The sequence below is a fragment of the Archocentrus centrarchus genome, chromosome 14 (assembly GCF_007364275.1).
Source record: "Archocentrus centrarchus isolate MPI-CPG fArcCen1 chromosome 14, fArcCen1, whole genome shotgun sequence".
Taxonomy (NCBI): domain Eukaryota; kingdom Metazoa; phylum Chordata; class Actinopteri; order Cichliformes; family Cichlidae; genus Archocentrus; species Archocentrus centrarchus.
In genome coordinates this window covers 37,399,802-37,424,331 of record NC_044359.1, presented here as the reverse complement: position 1 = coordinate 37,424,331, position 24,530 = coordinate 37,399,802, and the positions used below count along the sequence as shown (strand labels likewise).

At 40.6% G+C, this 24,530-nt stretch overlaps 1 protein-coding gene across 2 annotated transcripts; it reads right to left on the bottom strand.

The window, feature by feature from the left end:
- Positions 1–5,210: 5,210 nt before the first annotated feature.
- On the bottom strand, positions 5,211–22,718 carry LOC115792155 (CLOCK-interacting pacemaker-like). 2 transcript variants are annotated; one of them, XM_030746581.1, is made up of 5 exons: positions 22,687–22,718; positions 22,492–22,594; positions 13,474–13,679; positions 13,069–13,235; positions 5,211–8,117 (listed from the first exon to the last, which is right to left on the bottom strand). In XM_030746581.1, the coding sequence occupies exons 3-5, from the start codon at positions 13,670–13,672 to the stop codon at positions 6,858–6,860; spliced, it is 1,626 nt and encodes a 541-aa protein (XP_030602441.1). In that variant the 5' UTR covers positions 13,673–13,679; positions 22,492–22,594; positions 22,687–22,718; the 3' UTR covers positions 5,211–6,857. The 2 variants fall into 2 exon arrangements, with proteins under 2 accessions (XP_030602441.1, XP_030602440.1); XM_030746580.1 differs by having other exon boundaries at positions 13,474–13,698; positions 22,687–22,717.
- Between the last annotated feature and the right edge of the window lie 1,812 nt (positions 22,719–24,530).

Genomic DNA, 24,530 nt, shown 5'->3' with positions numbered 1-24,530 from the left:
TTGTTTACACAAATTAATTCAACAAGATGTAACCCGGTATTTCACAAGCTATCTTGGCTGATTTCCACCCCCTACACCAGGGGTCATCAACTAAATTTGTCCAAGGGTCGGAGTTTTTCTCTGCAGGCAATGAGGGCCAGATGCTCTCGTAAAGTAAAATAAAATTAATACTGTATCCTAAGTTTTATATTATCATTTGATATATCAGTTTTCCTTTCAAATTTATACTATTTTTAATGATGTGATGTGCAAGTCTTGCACTTACATGAACTTCTCTGTTATGTTGACGTTGTTATGGATAGATATGGAGAGCACAGGAAACAATAAAATGGAGTTTATCTCTGCACAATCTACTTTACAGAAGGCGTTTTTGTTCTTTTATAAATGAATGCAGAAACATGAAGAGTTCAGATGGAAAACCTTCTAAATCTGCCTGGACACTTTTCTTTAAAAGAGCTTTTTTTAAAATCTGGCTCTTATGGTAAATTTTAGTCATTTCATTTCACAGGTGATGGTGAGGTGCCTTTTTTTTTCAAAAATGTAAATATAGTAATTTACCTAGTTTTTAATAAATAATGTTTTCTTCAGTCCGTCCTCTGCCCGGTGTGAATGAAGGCAAAAGGAGTAAATATCAGACTATGATAAAAAGATTTCGACATACATTCACACAGTACAACCACGATGGCACAAAATGGCAGCACCTTTATTTGTTTATTTTTTTGGGGGGGGGCTGTGACCGCATGCGGGTACACGCGGAGCAGCAAAGGAGACGGGAACCGCGCAGGCTGGGGAGTACGCTCGGCAGCCAGTAACGATCCTTCTGCAGGTTCACCGCCGGAAATCTCATTATGACTTTTTCTTCCTTTAGTTAGACAAGTTTACACAAGTCTACACAAAACAAGGTTACACTCACCTTCAGCTGTGTTTACAATCTGATCACCACCAACAAAAGCCGGCTCCTCAATGCAGCCTGTGCTAAAAAGTGACATGGTCACATGGTCTGATCTTTATTCTGATTGGTTCTAGGGACATGGAAGCATTTAAGGGCACTGGGAAATGGCGTTCGCAGACTTATGACAATTCAGACTAGTCAGAGACGGTATTTAACGGATTATGACGTCACATGATTGATTGGCGTATAGTACCTGTGGCAGTACTATCGGGGGGGAGTTGACGTTCCCTGCCCTACACTGACAGTATACTGTTTATAACGTCTTTATACTGATAGTATGCAGCTGGTAAAAAGGATGAATTCAGTGAATGAATCTAAGCATCATCAACTTAAATTCAAACTAATCTCTGCTACACTTGATGTAACCTGTAACTCTGAGCATGAGCACCAGTCTGTAAATTCACCACAGTACAGCAAGCTGACCTGTTTATCCTGCAATAAAATGCAGTATTTTGAATAGCACAAAGTTAGTCTATCTCAGCTTGTTTTGCAGGATGTTTCACAAAATGAAAAACAACTTCACATGATATACAGATCCAAGATCTGATTTTAAAATGTGAGCTTTAAATTTCCAGTTTTAGACGTCACTGAGCAGTCCTTCCCTTTAAATCTAACCTCTCTTCTTTCTCTCCTTCCTCTTTCTCACATCTTTCTCCATCTCTGAGTGAATTTCTCTCTCTTTTCTCTCCCTGGAAATACGGCAGCTCTTCATTAGCTAGCGGACACACTGTGTGACAAACTGCACACACTTTTTGTGTGTTTGCTGATATTTGCTGATCATTTAGAAACATTGCATTTAAAATTACCTGCAACATGTTACTCCTTTTATTTTCGTTCCTCTTCAGTAGCGCTAGATAAGATGCTGAATTACTGTGACCACAGCTTACGGACATCTGCACTCAGTCCCACCTCACTGTAACCCCTGAATACAGCGCTATAAATGATACATTGCCTCTTTCATCTCTTTGTATACCCCAGGGATGGATACGCCAATATGATTTTCCCTTAATGTGTTATAATTCCTTCATTTAGGCTCAGACTGGATTGATGTTTGAAGGCGTGCAGTGATGGGAATTAAAATCTTCCCTCAGATGTGTTAAACCTAAAGTAACAAGCCTGTTTTGAAAATGTAAGGAATAGAAAGTGTAGATATTTGTGTAAAAATGTAGGGAGTAAAAGTAAAAAGTTGCCAGAAAAAGTACGGATACCTGAAAAAAATCTACTTAAGTACAGTAACAAAGTATTTGTACTTCATTACTTCCCACCTCTAAAATTAAGTTATGTGTGATAAAGAGAAATGACACAGGGGAAAAGTACTGAACACACTTACTTAAGTTTAATACTTTGTACAAAAGTCTTTGCTGGTGGTGACAGCTCCAAGACACCACCTGTGTGGAGAAACTAGTTGCATGCATTGCTCAGGTGTGATTCTGGCTGGGCCATTCAAGCAGCTTTATTTTCCTTCTCTGAAACCAATGGAGAATTTTCCTTGGCTGTGTTTGGGATCATTGTCTTGCTCAAATGCCCATCCTTGTTTCATCTTCATCATCTTGGTAGACAGCAGCAGATTTCTATCACGAATGTCTCGGCACATTTTTCTGTTCGTCCTTCCTTCAATTATGTGAAGCGTGCCGGTGCTGTATGCTGAAAAACAGCCCCACACCATGATGTTCCCACCTCCAAAGTTCACTGATGGTATGGTGTTTTTGGGGTGATATGCAGAGGTGGCAAAAGTACTGACATTCTGTACTTAAGTAGAAGTACAAGTACTTTATGTTAAAAAATACTTTAGTAAAAGTCGAAGTACTGGTTCAACTTCTCTACTTAAGTAAAAGTAAAAAAGTACAGGCTCTGAAATTGTACTCAAAGTAAGAAAATAAAAGTAGTTCTTTGGAGGATGTTTCTACCTGCTATTTTTGTGTAAAACTAACCGAACCTTATTATACATTATTGTAATAATATAGAATAATATTACATGAGAATACACATGTTATTCCAATCTAAATTTTAATCCTAATGAATGCACTCAGCTTGAATCTGTTATGTAGGACACAAACTGTTAAAGTGAATTTAAACACAGCTCTGTTCTCTGTGTCCTCCATAGTAGAGGGTGACTGTGCCTCCACCTAAACACAAACATGAGGATACTCAGGGGTTACAGTGGGATTCAGAAGGTGGAGGAACCCTAAGATCAGCTGTAGTGGCTCTGCATGGGGAGAAGAATCACAACTTTCTATTGTAGCTGCAGTAAATCATGTTGGTGTGCAGGCTGTGATCAGCTGACCTGCTGCTGCTGCTGCTCTGAGGTTTACTGCTCTGTGTGGATGAACTGAACTCACAAAGATGTAACCCAGTATTTCACAGCTCTCTGAGCTGATCTCCATCCCCTACACTGACAGCATACAGGCTGTAGAAATGTTGGATTCAGTGAATGAATCTCAGCATCAGCAGCTTTGATTCAAACTCATCTCTGCTGCACTGATGTAACCTGTAACTCTGACCATGAACACAAACACTGTGCTCCAGTCCAACACAGAGCTTTACTGTAAATACAGTACAACAAGCTAACCTAAACTGCAGTATTTTCATACAATCTTTGAATAACACAAAGTCAGCATACTTCAGTTTGTTTTCCAGTCCTTACCTTTAATTCTAACCTCTCTTCTTCCTCTCCTGTCCTCTTTCTCCATCTCTGAGTGAACTTCTCGCTCTTTGCTCTCCCTGAAATACAGCAGCTCTTCTTTTAGCTCGCAGACACACTGTGTGACAAACTGCACACACTTTGTGTGTTTGCTGATATTTGTTGAGCATTTAGAAACGTTGCATTTACCTGCCACAGGTTACTCCCTTCATGCTCGCTCCTCTTCAGTAGCGCTAGCTAAGCTGTTTATGTGCCGCAGCGCAACTTACGGACTCGGTCCGGCCCGATTTTAGCGCTATAAATGAGACATTAATTATATGGGTTTGCGTATTTAATCACTTTGTACGAGATAAGCCCCGGTGATGGAGGATACGCAGTACGATTGTCTCTTATGTGTTATTATTCCTCCGTTTAGGCTCAGATCGTTTGATGTTTGACGGCGCACTGACCGGAAATGCAAACTTCTCTCTGACGTGTTAAAAAGTAACGAGTCTGTTTGAAAATGTAAGAAGTAGAAAGTAAAGATACTTGTATAAAAATGTAGGGAGTAAAAGTAAAAAGTACTCAGAAAAATAAATACTTAAGTAAAGTACAGATACCTGAAAAATCTACTTAAGTACAGTAACGAAGTATTTGTACTTCGTTACTTCCCACCTCTGGTGATATGCAGCACCTTTTGGCCTCCAAACATGGTGTGTTATCACAGCATCCAAAGAGTTCAAATTTGGTTTCATCAGACTCTCAGATTCTCTCAGTATTTTGCAGGCTTGTCTAAATGTTTTTTAGCAAACTTTAAACGTGCTTCAACATTCTTTTTCTTCAGCAATGGAGTTTCACGAGGTGAGTGTGCATACAGGCCGTAGCACCTGAGTGCATTACTTATTGTCTTCTTTGAAACAATCAGACCTGCTAATTCCAAGTCTTTCTGTAGCGCTCCATAAGTGGTCCTTGGCTTCTGGACCGGCCGGGAGCACCTGGTCATGGCTGGTTTATGGTGAAATGATGTTCTTCCCACTTCCAGATTATGGCCCCAACAGTACTCACTGAAACTTTTAGAAATTTGTCTGTAACACTTACCAATTCATTTGGATGAGTGCGTCCAAACTTTTATATACGGAAAGAGGGAGCGAGAGAAATTATTACTAAATAAAGCTGTTTTTGCTACAGTTTGTGACCATTTCATTGTTTGAATAATTTATTGATGGAATGTAGCAACCTCACTTTTTTTAATGGAGAATTTCATTATTTCTTCCATTACTGGATAATAATGCCTAATGAGATTTAAAGAAAAACTCTGCCTTATAGATTCCCAGTTTAAACATTTCTAATTCAATCTAATCTCAGCCTTCACTGTTGAGACAGCACAGATGTTTTATTGAGTTACTGTTAATAGAAATCAGTAATACTTTTGCATTTAACTGAAGAAATGCTGGGCAGCTTTCCAAGTCTCTTATGAATGTAAAGTTTTATGAATAAAGGCAAACATACTATAAGAAATGTTTCAGCTTTTATATATTTTAAATATTTCAGTCAAGTTTTGGGAAGGTGAGCCATTTTAAATAAAGAAAACGGAAAAGTTAAACCATTATGAACAGATCCGGACAGGATGAGCTGGAAAATGACTGGAGCCTGAGCTGGATGTGGGCCTGGTCTGGTCTGATTCTGTGATCCTGATCCGTTTCAGATCTCTCTGGACTCAGACACAGTTCGCTGATCTGTCGCAGAGCTTATGATTCCTTCGGGTGGATCCAGTTCTGGGTATTCCCACTGATTTACATGATTTTCAGTGGAACATTTATCAAGATTTATACAGTTTATAAACATTATAATTTATAAACAGCTTTAATTAACATTCCTGGGGTTCATTTTCACATGTATCTGAATACATTTAGTTAAATTTTTGAGTTTTTAAATAATTTCAGCTTCATCTTCACTCAAATATTCACATAATCTGCGATACCCAGACATTTTCCCATCAATATGACCTTTTACAACACAAGTAACTGATCATTGATCGGTGTGTTATGCACCTACAGATAAGTTTGATTGTTACACTGTTTAAATCAACTGTTGGTTCCTCAGAACTGACTGACAGTCTGACAGCAGCATTACTGTGCACAAAGTCACAGAGTTAGAAAGACCAAGACTACAGATTTTATTCTGAGCTGATCATAAATCTGTGATGTAATCGCTGCTGCTGTCCTCATACAGCCTACTGACAAGTGAATGACTGTAAAAGCACTCACGTACAAAAACAAAGTAGCATCCAACTAGAATTTCAGTGCTTATGAAAATGTAAACAACTGCAAATTAATTTGCTCCTCTTATCACTTTGACAGCAACATTATGAATGAGGAAATGAATCAGAATGTCAGGTGGTTCAGGTACAGCAGGAGGGGAGGAGTCAGAGAGAAACTCTGAGCTGAAGAAAACCGGCCAGCGAGCAGGTTAGGTTCCCAGAATTATTGGAGTGCTCCATTTGCTGTATTTTATACATTTTATAGTGTATCACAATCCTTTTGCCTAAATAAAAACAAATAAAAATCTCAGTCCCTGAGTCTTATACACAGAAACACATGAACACCTAAGTCAGATAGCACAGACTGTGATGACGACTTTAAAACTGAGACGTCATGAAGAATATGCAATAGAAAAAATGTGTGATGTATGAAGAAGTCAGGATTGGAAAATTATTGGAAGCTCTGCAGAACAGAACGAGTAAAAAATGCTAAGACCTTAGTTTCATAATAAACCTACATTCATTCAAGGTGATGACTGTTAATGGTTTTTGCTATTTACAACTATAAATATCTATATGTATTTAAAATGCAGTTACAACAGTAATACCAAGAAGCATATAATATGTAAGGAAATTTCACTGGAGCATTTTGCGTTTGATGGGATAAATTAGAGACTCACACTTTTTGTATCACTGCACACTGAAGCTTTTTATTAAAAACCTGAGCTAAGGCATTTGTAAACTACTGAAATAAAAGCACATCACCTCTGGTGTGAAGTGATCTTTGTTGGAAATCTCCACAGGAGACCTGAGCTTCTGTTCATTTGTAAACATGTTTCAGTTGCCTGACTGAACGTATCACCTGGATTTAGCAAACCCCTGACAAAATGTAGGGAAACGTCTACATCATGTTCATCATTAAATCATGTCTGTGTCAGCCAAAACGACCCTTTCATTAGGTTTCAATTCAAACAAACGTGTGCTTTCCTGTTGCACAATGTTCTATAAGAATATTCCCCAAGATTCTAGAGCAGATAGTTACTGTGTGTTGAACTCTCTGGAAACACAGTAAGATCATTTAAGTCCTTTTCCATGACTGACTGGCTGTGTCCTTGTTTAGGAACAGAAGGAGGCAGGGACATGGGCTCCAGAGAGCCGTAAGCATGCTCTGCTTCTTCTGTGCCCGGTGAAGGGGCAAACAGCGGAGAGGGTGGTGATGCTCCATCATTTATGTTGCGTACAAACACCACCTGTGATAGGCTACTACACATTTCAGTGGTTTCTGTGTTGTTGTCCCCTTTGTGGTCCTGTAGTCTTGTAGTTTTGCTCTGCTGGTGGCTGCTGAGCATTTTCAGGTGATGAAAGTCTAAGTTGGGGTAGGCGCCTGATTCGCTCATCATTTGGAAGAGTTTTTCAAGGCTGTCAAGGCCACTGTTTTGACTGGCCTGAGATAGGAGATGTGTGTGCTGACATAGCTGGGTGATTTCTCTCTCTACAGAAGCATTCTGCTTCAGCAGCTCCTTGGCGCGTAGCGTAATAGCCAGCAGGCCCGACTGGTTGAGGATCTCTGCTGTGTTGAGGAAACGGCGCTGGCGTGTGGAGGAGCTGTCCGGAGCTACGCGATATGGACTGTGAGCTGTTGAAGAAGAGGGAGATGAAGAAGAAGGAAAAGAGGATGAGGGAGAAGAGGAAGAAGGTGGCGAGCGTATGTGGGAGCTGGAGATGGACGGTGAGCCCACACTTTCAGAGCTGGAGTTTCTTTGGCAGTGGTGGGACTTGTGATGGATTTTAGAGGATGTATGGCAAGGCAGCAGGCAGTGAGATGAGCTGAGGATGGAACTGTGCCCTCCTCTGACTTTATGCTGGGAATGGACTCTGTCATCTTTCTGCTGCTGCTGTGGAAGGTGAATGGTGGCAGATACAGCCTCCCTCTTTTCTTCCTCAGTACACACTCTTTTGCTCTGGCTCTGGCCTTCGCTGCCAAGCTCTTTAACTCCATCTACTCTGGTACCTTTGCCTTCATGGATCTCCTTCCTTGGGTGAGGAGCAATACGAGGGTAAGAATTCAGGATGGGCAGATATGAGTTCTTGCTGTGATTCTGGTAGCTGCGGCTGCTTCCTTCTCTAACTTGACCTTGTGGTAGCGGTAGACAGGTAGAAGGTGTGGCAGCAGAGGAGGAGGGCTGTTGGATCAGTAACAGCTGAGTGGGTGTTTTGCCACTGGCAAGGCTGTGCCAACCTCCACCCCATGCCAGAGGGGCATGCAGAAGCTGTCCTGGTCTAGACTGCATCATCAGGAGGGTGTGGGCCGGGTTTTACAGAGCAGAGGAAAACAAAGCAAAAGATGTGGAGGAGGTTAAAGTCACAAAGAGATAACCAGAGGGGCACAAAAACAATGAAGCAACAAGACCTGAACAATTATGAGTCAGATGATGTTAACAAAGCTATTTAATGTAAGATTTATTACTGAAGTCTAAATTTTGCATTCCACCTTCCTTTGAACTGAATCTCAGATGATTTTTAAAATCAAACAAACTATTGAATATTTTTGTATTTTTTTTTAAACAAGATTGCAAAGGTTTATTTAATGGCCAAACCCCAAAGATTTGTTCAAAACATGGTAGAAGGTTAAACTCGTATTATTTATGCACTGATCACAACTTAAAAAAGAAAAGTAGATCGATGACAATCTAAGAAGTTATGTAAGGCAGCTGTAATCATATTTTTTTATCTAAATGAATAATCTCAAACAAAACCATTGTACATTGTGTGTTCACCACCAAATATCGGTTAGAAACTAACTGATGAGGCAAGTCAAGACTTCAGGAGAGAGAGAATTTTAGGCTAACAGCTACTCAGAAGTTGGTGGAAGCCAAAACAGAGCTAAAATTAGTGTGAATATTTAACTTTACAACACACAAGAATGCCTCAAAATAAATTACAATGTGCCTTCTGAACTCCTTGGTGTGTTAAGGTAACATTGTTGTGATGTCATTTACATCCTATGGAAGTTGTAAATTTTTTTTTAGTATACAGTACCAGTCAAAAGTTTTACTCATTCAAATGAATGGGTAATTGTGTCCAAACCTTTGACCTGTACTGTAGGTGATCAAACACATACGATCCCACTGCCTGAAGATATAATCAAACACATGACAAAGACATTACAACATCTGACAGTTTTTCCTGGGAATAAAAATTAAATCTGTCACACAATCTATCTCATAAAAAGTAAATACACCTCTACATTTATTTTTCAAATCCACCCAATTACATTCAGATGTTCCTGATTAGTTACCAAAAATTAAAACCTCCTTAGGGAGTGACAGGGGAACCTGACCTATTCAGACCTGTGCCATCTAGAGTCAGGTGTCTCTAGATGTGTGTGTGGTGTACAGTGTCATCATACTAGATCTAATGAGGTCTCTATGGCTTAAAGGAAGTGTTGGGGATTATATTTTACTCAGTGAATAAAAGACAAATGTATAAAGGTAAACTCCAGTAAATTAATTAATAAACAGTGGATCAATCAAGTAATAAACAATGAAATAATACATTAGACAGAGAGCAACTGATCAGAAAGTACTAGACCAACTTCTCTGTTTCAGTGCATCTTATCTTGAGGACCGGCCACAAGGACGTATACAGTAATTAAGGCATCAGGAGAGAAGACATACAGGAGTCTGAGTCATGAAAACCAGCTTGAACAAGACTGAGTGACGAAGGTCAACTCGTAGCGCCCAGAGATTGTTTCTGTTTAGATAAGAGGAGACTGTCAGTATAAAGATATGGATAGGCAGGAACACGGGCTCAGAGAGAGAGTGCACACTCCTACTCTGGGTCCCCACATGGCCATGTGTGTAAATTTTCTGATTCTTTAATATATTCAATGTCTTACTTTTTTAATTAAAGTGTTTCAGGTGTCTTCCTTCATAAACAACCTGTTTACCTGTCACAAGGAATTCAAGCTATCTCCAAATCATCAATCATTCCACTGCAAGGAAAATCATCCAGATTTGGTGCAGATTCCCAATCTGTTGAGGACCTTCACCTCCAGCAAATTTAGTGCAAGAACAGACTTTTAGATGCAAAGAGGAACTTCTCCTCTAATCTCTAAATGCTGTCTGAAACTAAGCATCTAGAGGGATTACTTATATAAACCCCAATCCCAAAAATGTTGAGGTACTGTGTAAAACCGAAATAAAAATGGCAATGATTTGGAGATCTCATAAACCCATATTAGATTCACAACAGAACACAGAAAATGTATCAAATGTTTAAACTAAGAAAACGTACCATTTTAAGAAAAAAATAAGGTCATTTTGAATTTGATGGCAGCAACATGTCTCAAAAAAGTTGGAACAGGGTCATATTTACCACTGTTTAGCACCCCCTCTCCCTTTAACAACCAGTTAACAACCAGAGACCAGTTGCTGGACTTTTGAGAGAGGAATGTTGTCCCATTCCAGTCTGGTATAGGGTTATTACAGTCCAGGGTCTTCTTTGTCATATTGTTCATTTCATGATGAGCCAAATGCTTTCAGCTGGTGAAAGGTCTGGACTGTAAGACGATGCTAAACCGAAGTCATGCTATTGTAATAGATGCAGTATTCGGTTTAGCATTGTCTTGCTGAAGTATGCAGGACTTTCCCTTAAAAAGATGCCGTTTGGATGGCAGCATATGGTGCTGGAAAACCTGTATATACCAATCATCACTGATGCTTCCAGATGTGCAAGCTGCCAGTTCCATAAGCAGACTTTGGGCAGAGTGCTGGTAACAAGTCAGATGGTCCCTCCACTCTTTAGTGTCTTTAGTCCAGAGGACGCGACATCTTTGATTTGTCTGACCAGATTACAGTTTGTATTATAAATGAACTTTGGCCCAGAGAAGGCAACAAGTTTCCTGGGTCATGTTCATATAGAACTTTAATCAGCATTTGTGGATGTTATGAACTGTGTTCAATGATCTTGGAAAATGTTAACCTAGTCAGTGATTTCATGACAGAATGCCTATTATTTATTTATTTATTTTGCATTTTTGGCCACAGCGGCTTTTCTCGGCAGTGGAGAGAGACAGGAAATGGGGGAAAGATACAGGGGAAGACATGCGGGCAAATTGGCGACGGGCCAGGACTCTAACCCACGCCGCCCCCACCGCAACGCTGCATGTGTATGTGGTCGCCGGCTTCACCACTAAGCCACCCAGGCGCCCCAGAATGCCTATTTTGAATGCAGTGCCACCTGATGGCCCAGAGATCACAGGCATCCAATACTGATGAGAGCTGACGGCAGTTCTCCAGATTTTCAGAATCTTTTGACGATATTATGCACTGTAGTTTTAGCAATTTAACAATATTGTTCCACAGCTTCTAGACAGTTTTTTTGTTTGTTTTTCTTTTTGCAAATCACCTATAAATACAGCATCTTAGAGAGGCAGAGTTTCTCAGAAGTAAAGGTGGGCTGACCTTTTGCCAGTTAACCTACTTGGTTGCAAAATGTTCCTCCAGCTGTTTCTTTTTAGTACCACTTCCTTTTAAAGTTTTGTATTGCCCCCATTTGACCTTTTTTGAGACGTACTGCTGCGATCAAATTCAAGTTGAGCTAGTATGTTTCATGAAACAACAAAATGTTTCAGATTAAACAGTTGAACATGTTTTCGATGTTCTGTTATGAATAAAACGTGGGTTTATGAGATTTGCAGATCATAGCTTTCTGTTTTTATTTCCCCATCCCCAATTTTTTTGGAATAAAGGTTGTACATACACTGACCTATTATTTGAAATGCTGGCCATGTTTAATATAAGCATCCACTGTTGTACCAGAATACAGAAAATAAGGAAAAGCATAACAGGAATAGATAATCTGCCCAAAAGTTAAAATTGGACCAGAAATGTGTGTTTCTATGGGATCTTTTGCAGTCGCAGCTCCTAGACTGTGGAATAATTTGCAACATTATATTCATACTGCTGAGTCCATACAGTCCTTTAAATCCTCTCTAAAAACTCACCTTTTTACCTTGACTTTTAATTCAAGTTCAGTTTGAGTCCCATCAGGTTTTATGTTGTGGTGCCTCTTGTTTTAGTGTGTTGTTAGTCATTTTTTATTGCATCGTATTTCTTTGTTTTTATGTTCTATGTTTTATTGTATTTTATGGACCTATGGAATTATCATGCTTATTTTTGTAGTTTAATCTTGTAAAGCACTTTGGTGTCAACAATCTTGTTTTAAATGTGCTATATAAAAAAAATTGACATTGACATTATGATCCAGAACATGCAAAGAGATCCTTGTGCCATTGTTCAAGTATATCACCTTAGGCTATAAGCTCTGTGTTGCAGAGAGCGTCACACTTTCTTGTCCAAATGTGTCATCAAAACTAACATTTCCAAGAGATATATTTGTGTTTATATCTTGTTTACACTGCTTTTGTGATCTGATGACTAATCCATTAGATGTCAGATGGCAGACAGGTTTGAAATCCCTTTGAGGGTTAGGGTTAGGGTTAACCCTCCCTTTGAGGCAAATTATGTTTTTGGTAATCATAGCAGGTAGGGCTGCAACTAAAGATTATTTTGGTAGTTGAATAATCTGTTATTTTTGTTATCGAATAGTCGATTAGTCAACGATTATTTCAATCTTAACTCACCTGTTCAAGCCTGCCCACCTGTTAACATCACCTTGTTCTTTTCTCACAATTAAAATAATGATCCATAAAAATATGAGTTTGGAACTAATCAAATGTATTTTTTACATTAATGTGACCATCACAATAAATATCAAATAAAAAATGCATATTAAAGTAAATGCAATTTTTCCTTCATTTTCTCCACCCTCCCTGTTCCACTAGCTTTAGGCTGGTCTGTTACTTTCTTCTTCGTTGGTATTGTTGTTGCTGGTAGACAATGGAGGCAATACTGCCCCCATATCTTCCTGTAGTGTATTGCAATTACAAAATCACACGATAAGCGGAACAAAACAGATGGATGGGTTCAAAAGTACGACACTTCGACGATGAAGTTCCACATCGACAAATTTTTGTAGTCGACGTCATCGATTACGTCGATGAATCGTTGCCGCTCTAATAGCAGGCTTTATACATTAAAACTGACGTGACTATTAGTTACGGAATGTATTTTAAAACTGAGGTTTTAATGCCTTACCAAAGAGCACTCATACTTAGCCTATTATACCACATGGCTGAGCACCTGAACAAGCAAGCTCTTATGAATATCTCACCGGCTTGACCACCAGGTAAATTGGGGGGAGCTCCTCGTAAGAAGTCACGTCAAGGCCTGCAGCATTTGCATTGCTGTTGTTCAAGCCTTTTCTGCTTTCCCTGTGAGTTTTGCTCACGCTGCTGCATTGGTCGGCTATGTCAGTGTGCACAGAGTCGGAGCCAGCCTCTGAAAGAGAACGGCAATAGCAAAAGATATGTTCAGATGTTTGAATACACCAAAATAACATGAAAACTTATCATTTTTCCATAAATGATCCATAACATTCTCCAATTACTGTGTGCTTATGCAGCTCTATGTTTATGTATGCTGACAAAATGAAAGACATAAAGACATTGATATTTAACTGTATTAAGTCTTACTGTATTCTTTGGGTCTGTGGTAAACCCACATGCACTCAGCTCACCTGAGTACCCTGAGTCTTTTTCTGAGTCCTTCTCTGAGTCACAGTGCAGCATGCGGGTGCTCATGTCACGTACACCAGATTGCTCCCTGTGGGTGCCACCTTGAGATGCTCGCAAGGTGGCACTGTTACTCCTATCCTTGGCATTCTTAGAAGCACTATGGGCAGCACGTTCTCCAAAAGGCTCCTGTTCTCTCGGCATTCTGAATCTGTTAAAAAAAAGTCCTGCTGTTGGAGATAAAAAGACGTGTAGATTGTTGGATCGTTTTCTTATACTCTTAGTGACAAAGTTTACCAGATTAAGCCTATATGAGAGTGAGAGAGAGAACGAGTACGTTTAATGCCAAATAACTCTGGGCGTATCTGAGAAATTCTTTGCCCCTTGCATAAATGCACACACACACCTACGATCAGGTGTGCTATGTGACAGAACGCACACACAACTACCCTGTTGGGCTGCTATATGAAAACATATTAGCTGTTATGTGTTCTATTTGAAACTGTGTAAAGATATCTTTTGTGTTATTGTGAAGGTCCTGCTACATGAGTATATTTGAACAATATAAATGGAGTTTATCCAAATTTCTGAAGGTAATAATCAGCAATATCTACTCAACATCATTATCTGACAGTAACACATTTTGTATCCACTACCCAGGGCCACCTTGGTTGGTGGATACAAAATTAACACATGCACAGAGATCAGGGATAGTATTCAACAATCACTGTTCATGCTGTCAACATACGCTGTGTCAGCAATGTCCATAAGTCTGTTCTGTTTATCCAATTTCATTGTCGGGGGGGGGGGGGGGGGGGGGGGGGGGGGGGGGGCTAGGGCCCATCCTAGCTGTCACAGGGTTTTTGGTGTTTTGCTCCTCTGGTGTTTCTGCCAATTCCTTTTGGGCCCTGCTCATGTATTGTAGTAGTTGTTGGATGGGACCGGTAACTTCTGGTGATCGGGACTGCCCAGCCATCAGTCAGCCATGCTGGGTGAATCTTATCTATTAGCAGCTGGTTCATTTGTGCTGCCAGGCCCTCATGGAGTGCAGTTAGCTCCTTTAGCCAGTAGGTGTGATTCATGTCAGGGCCTGGTGCCGTCCAACTCTTCATATTTGAGATTCCTTCTTGGATCCTGTTCAGGGAGGTTGCTGTGGTGCGCTGTTAGATCCACTAGCCACTGAGAACTGTTATGTGTTGTATGCATCATTCTCTATTTGCTCTTCCAGTATTGCGCCGCCTCCAGCCTTGGTCGGGGGCTGTTCTTAAATTGTTCTTCTACCACTGAGAGTACACCTTGGATGGTTCACTGGAGAACATCTGGCTTATTCTCCTGGCGTCTATCTCTCTGGTATACCTCTTCAAGCAGTTAGCCAAGCCTCTGTGTCTTTGCTTGGCCAATTCTAAGGCCTCAGGTATGGACAAGTTGTTGTATGTCTTAGGCACCCCTTTCTTCATCACACCCTTCTGCAGCTGACTAACTTCCCTTCGTGTTGCCTTGATCTTAGCCTCTAATGTTAAAAGATGAAATCTAATACCACTTTTAAGTTTTGAATCATGTATCGAAACAGTAAAGATGAATATTTTGCCTAAAATGCTTTATTTGTTCCAAACACTTCCAATATATCTAACGAATAAACAGTTTGATGAATTGGACAAATTAATTTCTAGATTTGTTTGGCAGGGTCAAAGACCTAGGCTAAAATATCAAACATTGCAGATGGCAAAAGATAAATGCATGTTAGTCCTTCCATGTTCAAAAAATTATTACATGGCTGTTCAATTCAGGACTTTATTATGTTGGTGTAATGTAAATTATCAAGCAAGATGGAAAGAGATAGAATTAGCTATTTCTAGAGATTGTCCAATTCAGGCAAGCTTAGGTGATAAAAAAAAAAAAAAATTGTAAAAAAACAATTTGAACGGGGAAATCAGTTGATTACTTTACCATTGATATTTTCTTGATAAGAATGATTGGCATGAAGATTCTGAAATGGTGTGCATATGATCTTGATTTTCCCCCAGATAAATTTGACGTTACCTATAAAACATGGATAGAACATGGATTAACCGCATACTGTACTTTTTTCGACAGTAGTAATGTGAAAGATTTTAATCCTTTAAAGAGTCAGTATTGTTTAAAAAATAAGGATTTTTATAGGTTTCTTCAAATATGGCATCATTTGCAAAACTTCATACCTGATAGGAAAAAGATATGGGACATCCCATTGTTAAATAATTTCGTTAAGGTATATCAATCAGACTTGGAATACAAACTAATTTAAATAATGTATAAGGGGATTCAAGAAGTTAAAAATTTAAATACAATCTATATTAAACAAAAATGGGAAAGAGAAATAAATAAAGTAATTTCTAATGAATATGGTATTATTGTAGGAGTCGGGTGCAGTGTGTGTCGGGCAGTGGCCAAGGGTGGAGGCCCTGGTGGACCAATCCCTGGCTATAGAGACTGGCTATTGGGACATGGAATGTCACCTCTCTGGTGAGGAAGGAGCCTGAGCTAGTGCATGAGGTCAGGGGCGGTTCTAGGGGCGGGGCCACAGGGGCATTGGCCCCATCTGAAATCTGATTGGCCCCCTGATGTTCCCCTGTCCTGTCACTCATCTGTCCTTTGTCCGAGAGCAAGTATCAAATTATAGGTGGATGCAATTCCATGCTGAAACACAAGTAGAGCTAATGAGCCAAATAGGAATGTCCCATGTGAATAATGCTTACAGAAGAAAAAGAAGATTTGAACGATCTCGCGGAGAAAGTTTTTTAACCGACAATCGATGCCAGTCTACATTTTGAGGAGTTTGCTGGTAATTATAAGTCATAAATCCCTTTTTTGCTCACAGCTGTCACAGCGTAAGTCTGACAAACATTCATTTAAGAAGCAAAGGTAGTTAAGAGTAATGTTAACTGAGGCCATTCTTGTGTTTGGACATGGACGTTAGCATTTCACTAATTCATGTAACCCGAATTCATGTACTTCTTTGTAATTTGCATTTGTATGTTAACATTAACTATAATGTCTGGCAGTGATAGAGAAGAATATGAAAAGAAAGGGTCAGTCTCAGGAGGGAATTCAGCTGTTTTTGAGCAGAGTGAGTCTGCCAGCTGAAGATGAGCAGGGTGAGAGGAGGGAGAGAGCAGCAGGACACAATAGACCAGAGGCTGGTCAGGAGCAGGACACCTCCAGTCCCTTTTCATCAGGTCAGAAATCATTTAGGGAGAGCAACAACAGTTAATGCTGTAATGTATGAAATGTCTGATATTGTTATTTAGTGTAATGGCACATAAGTTCACTGAATTCTTACACCTCATGGTGATAAGATTTACCATAACTTTAATGTAATGGCTTTAATTTTTATTGGTCCTTATATCACCACATCTACCACAAATACTTGGCCCCTCTATGAACACTGTGGCCCCTTGATGGCCCCTTACTCAGAAAAATCCTAGATCCGCCACTGCATGAGGTTGAGAGATACCAGCTAGATATAGTTGGGCTCACCTCAACGCATGGCCTCGGCTCTGGAACCAGTCTCCTGGAGAGGGGCTAGACTCTGTTCCAGTCTGGAGTTTCCCTCGGTGAGAGGCGGTGAGCTGGGGTGGGTATTCTTGTTTCCCCCCAGCTTGCTACCTGTATGTCGTAGTTTTCACTGGTGGATGAGAGGGTTTTTTCCCTGTGCCTTCGGGCCAGGGAACAGGTCCTGACTGTTGTTGAGTACCCACCCTTTTCGGAGTCGCTGGGCGGGGTGGGGCGCTTGAAGATGCTCCTTCCGGTGACTCCATCGTCTTGCTGCGAGACTTCAGCGCTCACATGGGCAATGACAGCGAGACCTGGAGGGGCGTGGCTGGGAGGAACGGCCTGCCTGATCTGAATCAGGCAGGCCCCCAAAACGCAAAAGTTTAGCGTTTTGGGGGTTTTTTTTGCCCCATAAAGCGATATAGCGACAGCGAAATCCTCCGCTGTCACCATGTTTTGTGGACATGAAGCCTTCTTACTGCATCCCTTCGTACGCTTTGGCATCTCCCAGACCTCACTTTGTCTCCACCCTCCCCCCCCCGAACCTCACTTAAACACCGAGTCTGCCAACCCGCTCCCTCCGCTCGCATCCCCGGTCCACGCTTCGGCCTTTATCAACCTTTGAGACAGCCGACAGCCAGTTTTCTTACACAAGTTTGTAACAGTGGCCCAGATAAAGGAGGAGGGTTGAATGTAGTTAGCAGTCTCACCCCACAGTGTTTTCGTTAAATTTGATATTCTAACATTAAACAATACGGGACAAAATTAATCTATGTAATGTGGGTCTAGGCAATGCATTAAAGTTATTAAGTTATTTCATAAAGTTTATTTGTAGTTCTAAACATATTTATGGTGTTTTTTTTTCTTCACTTTTTGTCTCTCCAAAGATGTTTTTCCTCTCTTCTGCAGCCTCGATTGCAACTACAGTACATCCAAATGAACAATTATGCAAATTAGGTGATGACATCATATAGTGACCTATTTTCAGGGAAAATTTCCCGTAGTTTTAAATACAAAACTTGACAGGTATGAGCAGAACATGGCTCGGGCAGTGGCCAAAGCAAAAACTCGGGTGTGGGAGGAGTTCGGTGAGGCTATGGAAAAAGACTTTCAGACGGCATTGAAGCGATTCTGGCAAACCGTCAGGCGACTCAGGAGGGGAAAGCAGTGCTCCACTCACCCAGTTTATAGTGTGGGTGGGGTGCTGCTGACTTCAACTGAGGCTATAGTCGGACAGTCGAAGGAATACTTCGAGGACCTCCTTAATCCCACTGACACGCCTTCTGTAGTGGAAGCAGAGTTTGGGGATGAGGGGGAGGACTTGCCCATCACCGGGACTGAGGTCATTGAGGTGGTTAAACAACTCCTTGGTGGCAGGGCCCCTGGGGTGGATGAGATTCACCCTGAGTTCCTGAAGGCTCTGGATGTTGTAGGGCTGTCTTGGTTGACACGCCTCTGCAACATCGCGTGGAGATCTGGGGCAGTGCCATTGGATTGGCAGATCAGGGTGGTGGTCCCCATCTTTAAGAAGGGAGACCGGAGGGTGTGCTCCAACTTCCGGGGGATCACACTCCTCAGCCTCCCCGGTAAGGTCTATGCCAGGGTGCTGGAAAGGAGGGTCCACCCATTAGTTGAACCTCAGATCCAGGAGGAACTTTTGCATCATTTGCCCAACTATCTTTGAATTTTAACTTGCCGGGTGCCTACTTTTTTAGATTTCTGCAAGTTATTCATCACCGCTTCTCTAGTTTCCCGATAATCCCTGCCTCCACTATGGTTGACAGATTGCTAGAAATTAGTCCCACTCCAAAGGGTACAAAATCAAAAATATACATTTTAATTTCTAATTTGACCCTGGGTCACATCAACTTTGTACTACCTGGTCTGACGATCTGAACATAGAGATTGATGATGAAGTGTGTCAAACCATTTTAAAACGCATTCACTCTTTGTCAATTTGTGCCCGACACAGAATTATTCAGTGTAAAGCAGGCCATAGAGTACACTGGTCCAAAAGTAAATTGGCTTGAATCTTTCCGGACGTGGATTCAAGTTGTGTGAAGTGTGGCTTGGGCCCAACCACTCTCATTCATATGTTTTGGACCTGTCCCTCTCTATCCCAATTTTGGGAATCTGTTTTTGACTCACTTTCTGTGATCTCCTCGACCACAGTACAGCCCTCTCCACTCACTGCTGTATTTGGGGTCCTCCCTAAAAACCAGTTACTGTCACCCCACCTTGCTGACCTTGTGGCCTTCCTCACACTGCTAGCCAGACGTATTATCCTGATGCACTGGAAGAATCCTCTCCCACCCATACACTGTCACTAGATAAAAGATGCCCTCTCTTTCATGAAACTTGAAAAAAGTAGGTATTCTCTCAAAGGCTCTGAAACCACATTCTCAAAACTCTGGCCACTGCTCTTGAACCATGTTTTGTCTTTGAAACTGGATGTGACCCCATGAGTGGTGCTACCTTCACGTATCCTAGATGTAACTACACATACCCTGTATCTAACTCTTATTAATTATAGTAGCACAGAATATATTAAGCCCTTTAGATGCTGTTTTATTTGTTTCCTGTATTATTAATTACTTTTTCTTCTTTACTTACAAAATGATTGTTTTGTACCTATTTTCTCTATCCACCTACTTTGATATAGTAATATTTGCTAGGGCTGTTCTTTCTTTTTGTTATTTACTGGTTTGTGTTTATTATTTTAATTGCTGTTTCATGGCATTACTGGAACTTCTCTGTTTTGATGTTCATTGTTGTGTGAAAAATCAGAAATAAATCATACTTAAATTTTAAAAAATTACGCAAGTACGAACTTGCTTACTTGAGTACTGAGCAATGACCTCAGTCTCCCGTTCTGTGTGTTGTTTAGTTTTGCTTCCCCTTGTCTCATTTCTGTGATTGTGTTCAGCTGTGCTTCCCACCTGTTGAGTTTTGTGTTTTATGCAGCCGGTTCCTGAGCAGCCTTGTTATGTTCTTCATCCAGCAATAAAAGCTGTAGTATTAATTTAGTTTTCATCTCTGAGTCCTGCATAGGGGTCCTCTACCTTGCCTGCCACAGGAGTACAGGACATTACTGCGACACCACAGTGGTCGGACTCATCTCAAAGGGAGATGAGGCAGCCTAGAGAGAGGAGGTCCTGAATGACAGCCTGGTTTTCAGAGAACAACCTGCACTGAACACCATGAAAACCAAAGAGATCATCATTGACTTCAGGAAGCACAGGACTGACCCAGCCCCCCTCTACATCAACGGCGAGCGTGTGGAGAGGGTCCACACCTTCAGGTTTCTTGGTGTCCTCGTCTCTGCTGATCTCTCTTGGTCAGATAACATCACAGCTGTTATCAAGAAGGCTCAGCAGAGACTTCACTTCCTGAGGGTCCTCAGGAAGAACAACTTGGACTCAAACCTGCTGCTGACCTTTTACCGCTCATCCACTGAGAGCCTGCTGACGTACTGTATCACAGTATGGTACGGCAGCTGCACTGAGGCAGACAGGGTCAGGCTTCAGAGGGTAGTCAAGACAGCACAAAGAATCGTTGGCTGCCCCCTCCCCTCCCTGATGGACATCTACACCTCCCGCTGCATCAGCAGAGCCAGGAACATCATCAAGGACAGCTCACACCCTGGCTTTGACCCGTTTGACCTGCTGCCCTCTGGCAGGAGCTACAGGAGCATCAAAGTCAGAACAAACAGACTCCAGAACAGTTTCTTCACCAGAGCAATCACCACCCTGAACTCACACACTCACCCATCGTAACTGTGCAACACCCACATCTCTGTGCAATATTAGATTATTCATATATCTGTCACTCCTATACTGTGTAATATCCAATATTCATTCAACGAGTGCAATACTCACCATCTTTATGTTTATATGTATAAACTTATGTATTTTTTTTATAATATATATATTTTTTTATACATTCTATTTTATTTTCTGTTATATTTTTAGAGATTTTATGTTATATTTTTAGAAAGTTTGACTTTCTACTGCATAACACGCAACAGGAGCGGCCCTCCAATCTCATTGTACATTCTGTACAATGAGAATAAAGGCATTCTATTCTATTCTATTCTATTCTATTCTACTGACGCTTTTCATGATTAATGAAGGAGGAGAGGGACAAAGTGCAGCAGACAGATAATTTAAAGACACTTTTTCTGTTTCACAAATTAGACAAGTTCACTGGTTTTGTTTAATTTAAAATCATACTTATTTTGATATTTGGTTATTAAAAAGTGTGTACAATATGGCCTTGTTTGTGCCTGTTTTTCATTTATTTATGCAATTTGATCATTTCTTTAGATGTGTACTGATTGTGTTAAAAATAAATAAGTTAAATATCCACCTGTGTTTTTTTAATTTTATAAATAATTTGGGCAATGGGTTCTGTTATTTTTTGGCTTGAGCACCTGCCCCCAAAAATGTCTGTGCACGTGCCTGGTCAGTACCTGTTGCTCTGTTATCAGAACTACACAGCAATATTTTACAGTCTCTGATTGTTACAAATTTCAGTTGGAAATTCAGAGAGATTTTATGCGCCACAGTTGGTTACTTCATGTTTGAAAGTATGAAAGTATTAAATAACAATATTTATACACATCTTTGATTCTTTAAAAAAGTGTCATCAGTGACTGCTGGCCCTCGGGCACTTTCACATCGTCAGATCTGGCCCTCCTTCAAAAAGTTTGGACACCCCTGTTGTAGATGATGTCCTGGCTCCCCCCTTGCCATCGGCATTTGTGTTGATCTCATCAACCTGGAGTTGTGACAGCAGTGTCGTCTTGGCTCCTAGTTGTTTTGATGTTAGTCTGCATGATAGTGTTGCCACTACACTATTGTATATATATGTATGTTTGTTTTTTTAACATTTATAAAAAACAGCCAATGAGTCTTGTGGACAAGTATAAAAATTTAGTTACAATGCATTTTAATGAAACTCAAACAAATCAGAGGTTTCTGCCACTTCTAGAACAGAACAGAATATGAACACAGTCTGCATCATTAAAGCAAAGTTTGGGTGAGTCATTTGGCATAACAGTGTACTGTATGATGACTGATATAAACAAAAGGTTGCAAGTTGATGAGAAGCAGGTTATTCTTGATCATCAGGTGTTTTTCTGAAATCTCCTGTGTAAACATGACAGCATGCACATGCTGATGAGCCTGCAGCAGGAGGAACCTGATAAGATGCTCCATGGCAGACTGTACAGGCCCACCCCCAGCATTATGTAATACGCTGCCTGCTGGTAGGTGGAAAAACATGAGCCTGTTGTAAAGACGCTTGAAAACTTCGCACTCAGTGACTGTACTAATCCCACAATATTTATAACATAGCCTGTAATAACAGTACATGAGGAGAGCTGACTGTGGCACATTATTAGAGAATGGAGGCGACGTCCAGGCTGATACTGTTCACATACACTTCGGATATTGTGGGACTCTCAGTAGGCCTGCAAACAGTTTACTCACCTGTCAGTACTTTATCTTGAGAAAAGTGCTCACTCCTGGAAGCCGGAACACAAGCTTCTGCATGCCAAGGTATGTCCACCAGTCCAAGGTTTAAAACTCCATTCTGGATAGAAGAATAATATATAGGATTGTATGATATCCTCTGCCCGTGGCAGTCGCAGAGAAAGCTTCAAAAATGAAGAAATAAAACAAAACCTAAGTTGCTGACGTGATGCATCATGAAGCTGCTGTAGGAAGCTGCGCGCACTGAGCGTCTACTGACAGAATCATTTCATTTACGTAGCCACGCCCAGTAGCTAAATAATAATGAGTGCGCCGTGCACCCAACAGCTACACAATGACGTAACACCGGTGACCAATCCTGGGCAGAGACACGTGATCAGGTGGTGACGTCAGACAGCCACGTGAGGGTTGCGCTGTGGTGTGTTGTAAATATAAAGACAGACGTTCCTGCGTTTCAAAGTAATTTCAAAATAAGAAAGCAATAAACGGAGTATCATTTTTGATTTAATTCAGTGACTGCCTTACTTTCATATCTTCACTCGACAAAAAAGGTAGCATTCAATCTTAATCAACATCAACCAAACATCTGCCTATGTAAGATGAATTTGTTATAGCATAACAAATGTGTGTTTTGGATTACAGTTATGTTTTATGGCGCTATAAAATGATTATCTAGCATTATTTTAAAATCTTGTTTAAACAAGATAACTGTAGATTGTAATAACATCACAGTATTTTATCTGTGTTTCACAATTTCCCAGGCTGTTCTATCTGGATTAAATAAGAAAATATAATAATAATAATAATAATAATAAATGAACAAAAAAAAAGTCCACATCTATTTCAACTGCCTTAGCACCAAAGCTCACCTTGGGCAGTGTGTTTAAATTCTTTCTATCGGTATGGAATAGTATTTTACAGGTTTTTCATCCCCTTTGTCTGATTTTCTTAATTCTACTGGTTCATTTAGAAAACCAAGTCATTTTTAATGACCCTCTGAGCAGCGTTATTTATGGAGTAAAGTACTGACCTAGCCTTTGTACTTGCTTGCTATTATATCAAGGACATTCATAATGATTCAAGTAACTGAAACAACAAATAAGGACTGACCATGAAAAGACAGGCATTGTTATTCTTTATTTATATCTTATAATTGATCCTCTGCTGTAAATGAAACTTCCTTTGACAGGTGTGCTTCTCTTTCATCACTGCTGCTGTGAAGACATGTCCAGATGATTCATTCTTTGGGTGACCACAACACAGAAGTGTTCTGAAAACATTGTGTATGCTGCTTTATGATTATGCAAACTGAGTAACCCTGTTTATGGGTGCAATAACCCCCATTTGGTATCTAGTTTCTGGAAGGCAGGTGGACTATTACTGTACAAAACTGAAATTCTTGGACTTTCTCATGAATCACTTTTGATTTTGCAGTTTATCCTGATTGAAGTCAAACTGCTTTTACTTCTTCTTGTTTGTATTTCCCTTTAGAGATCGCCACAGCAGGCCATCTGCCTACATCTCACCCTGTCACTAGAATCCTGCCCTGTCACGCCAGCCTTCTGCAGCTTCTACTTAACTTCATCCAGTGAACCTTGTCTGTGGTCTCCCTTGTTTCCTCCTGCCTGGCAGTTCCATATTCAGCATCCACTATCTCTTCTCTGTACATGTCCAAACCATCTCGGTTTGGCCTCTCTGTCTCCAAAGTGCTCGACTTGAGCATAGGCATATAGGCTGCTCATTTCTAATCTTGGTCACTCCCAGTGAAAATCTTAACATCTTCAACCCAAACCATACATCACAGTGGGTCTCGCTACCATGTTGTAAATCTTCCCTTTCAGTCTTGCTGCTATCCTGTCACAAATCACTCTTGATACTCAGACTGCTTTTCCTAAGGAGCTTTAACTAAATTTCTTCCCTATAGTAGCTTTGCTGTAGTTAAACATCTTCCACGTTCTGGAAGTTTGCAAGAATTTGCATGTAGGGTGAAGAAAGTTCTATTATCACTACTTATGACATATTTATGTAGCTTTTAG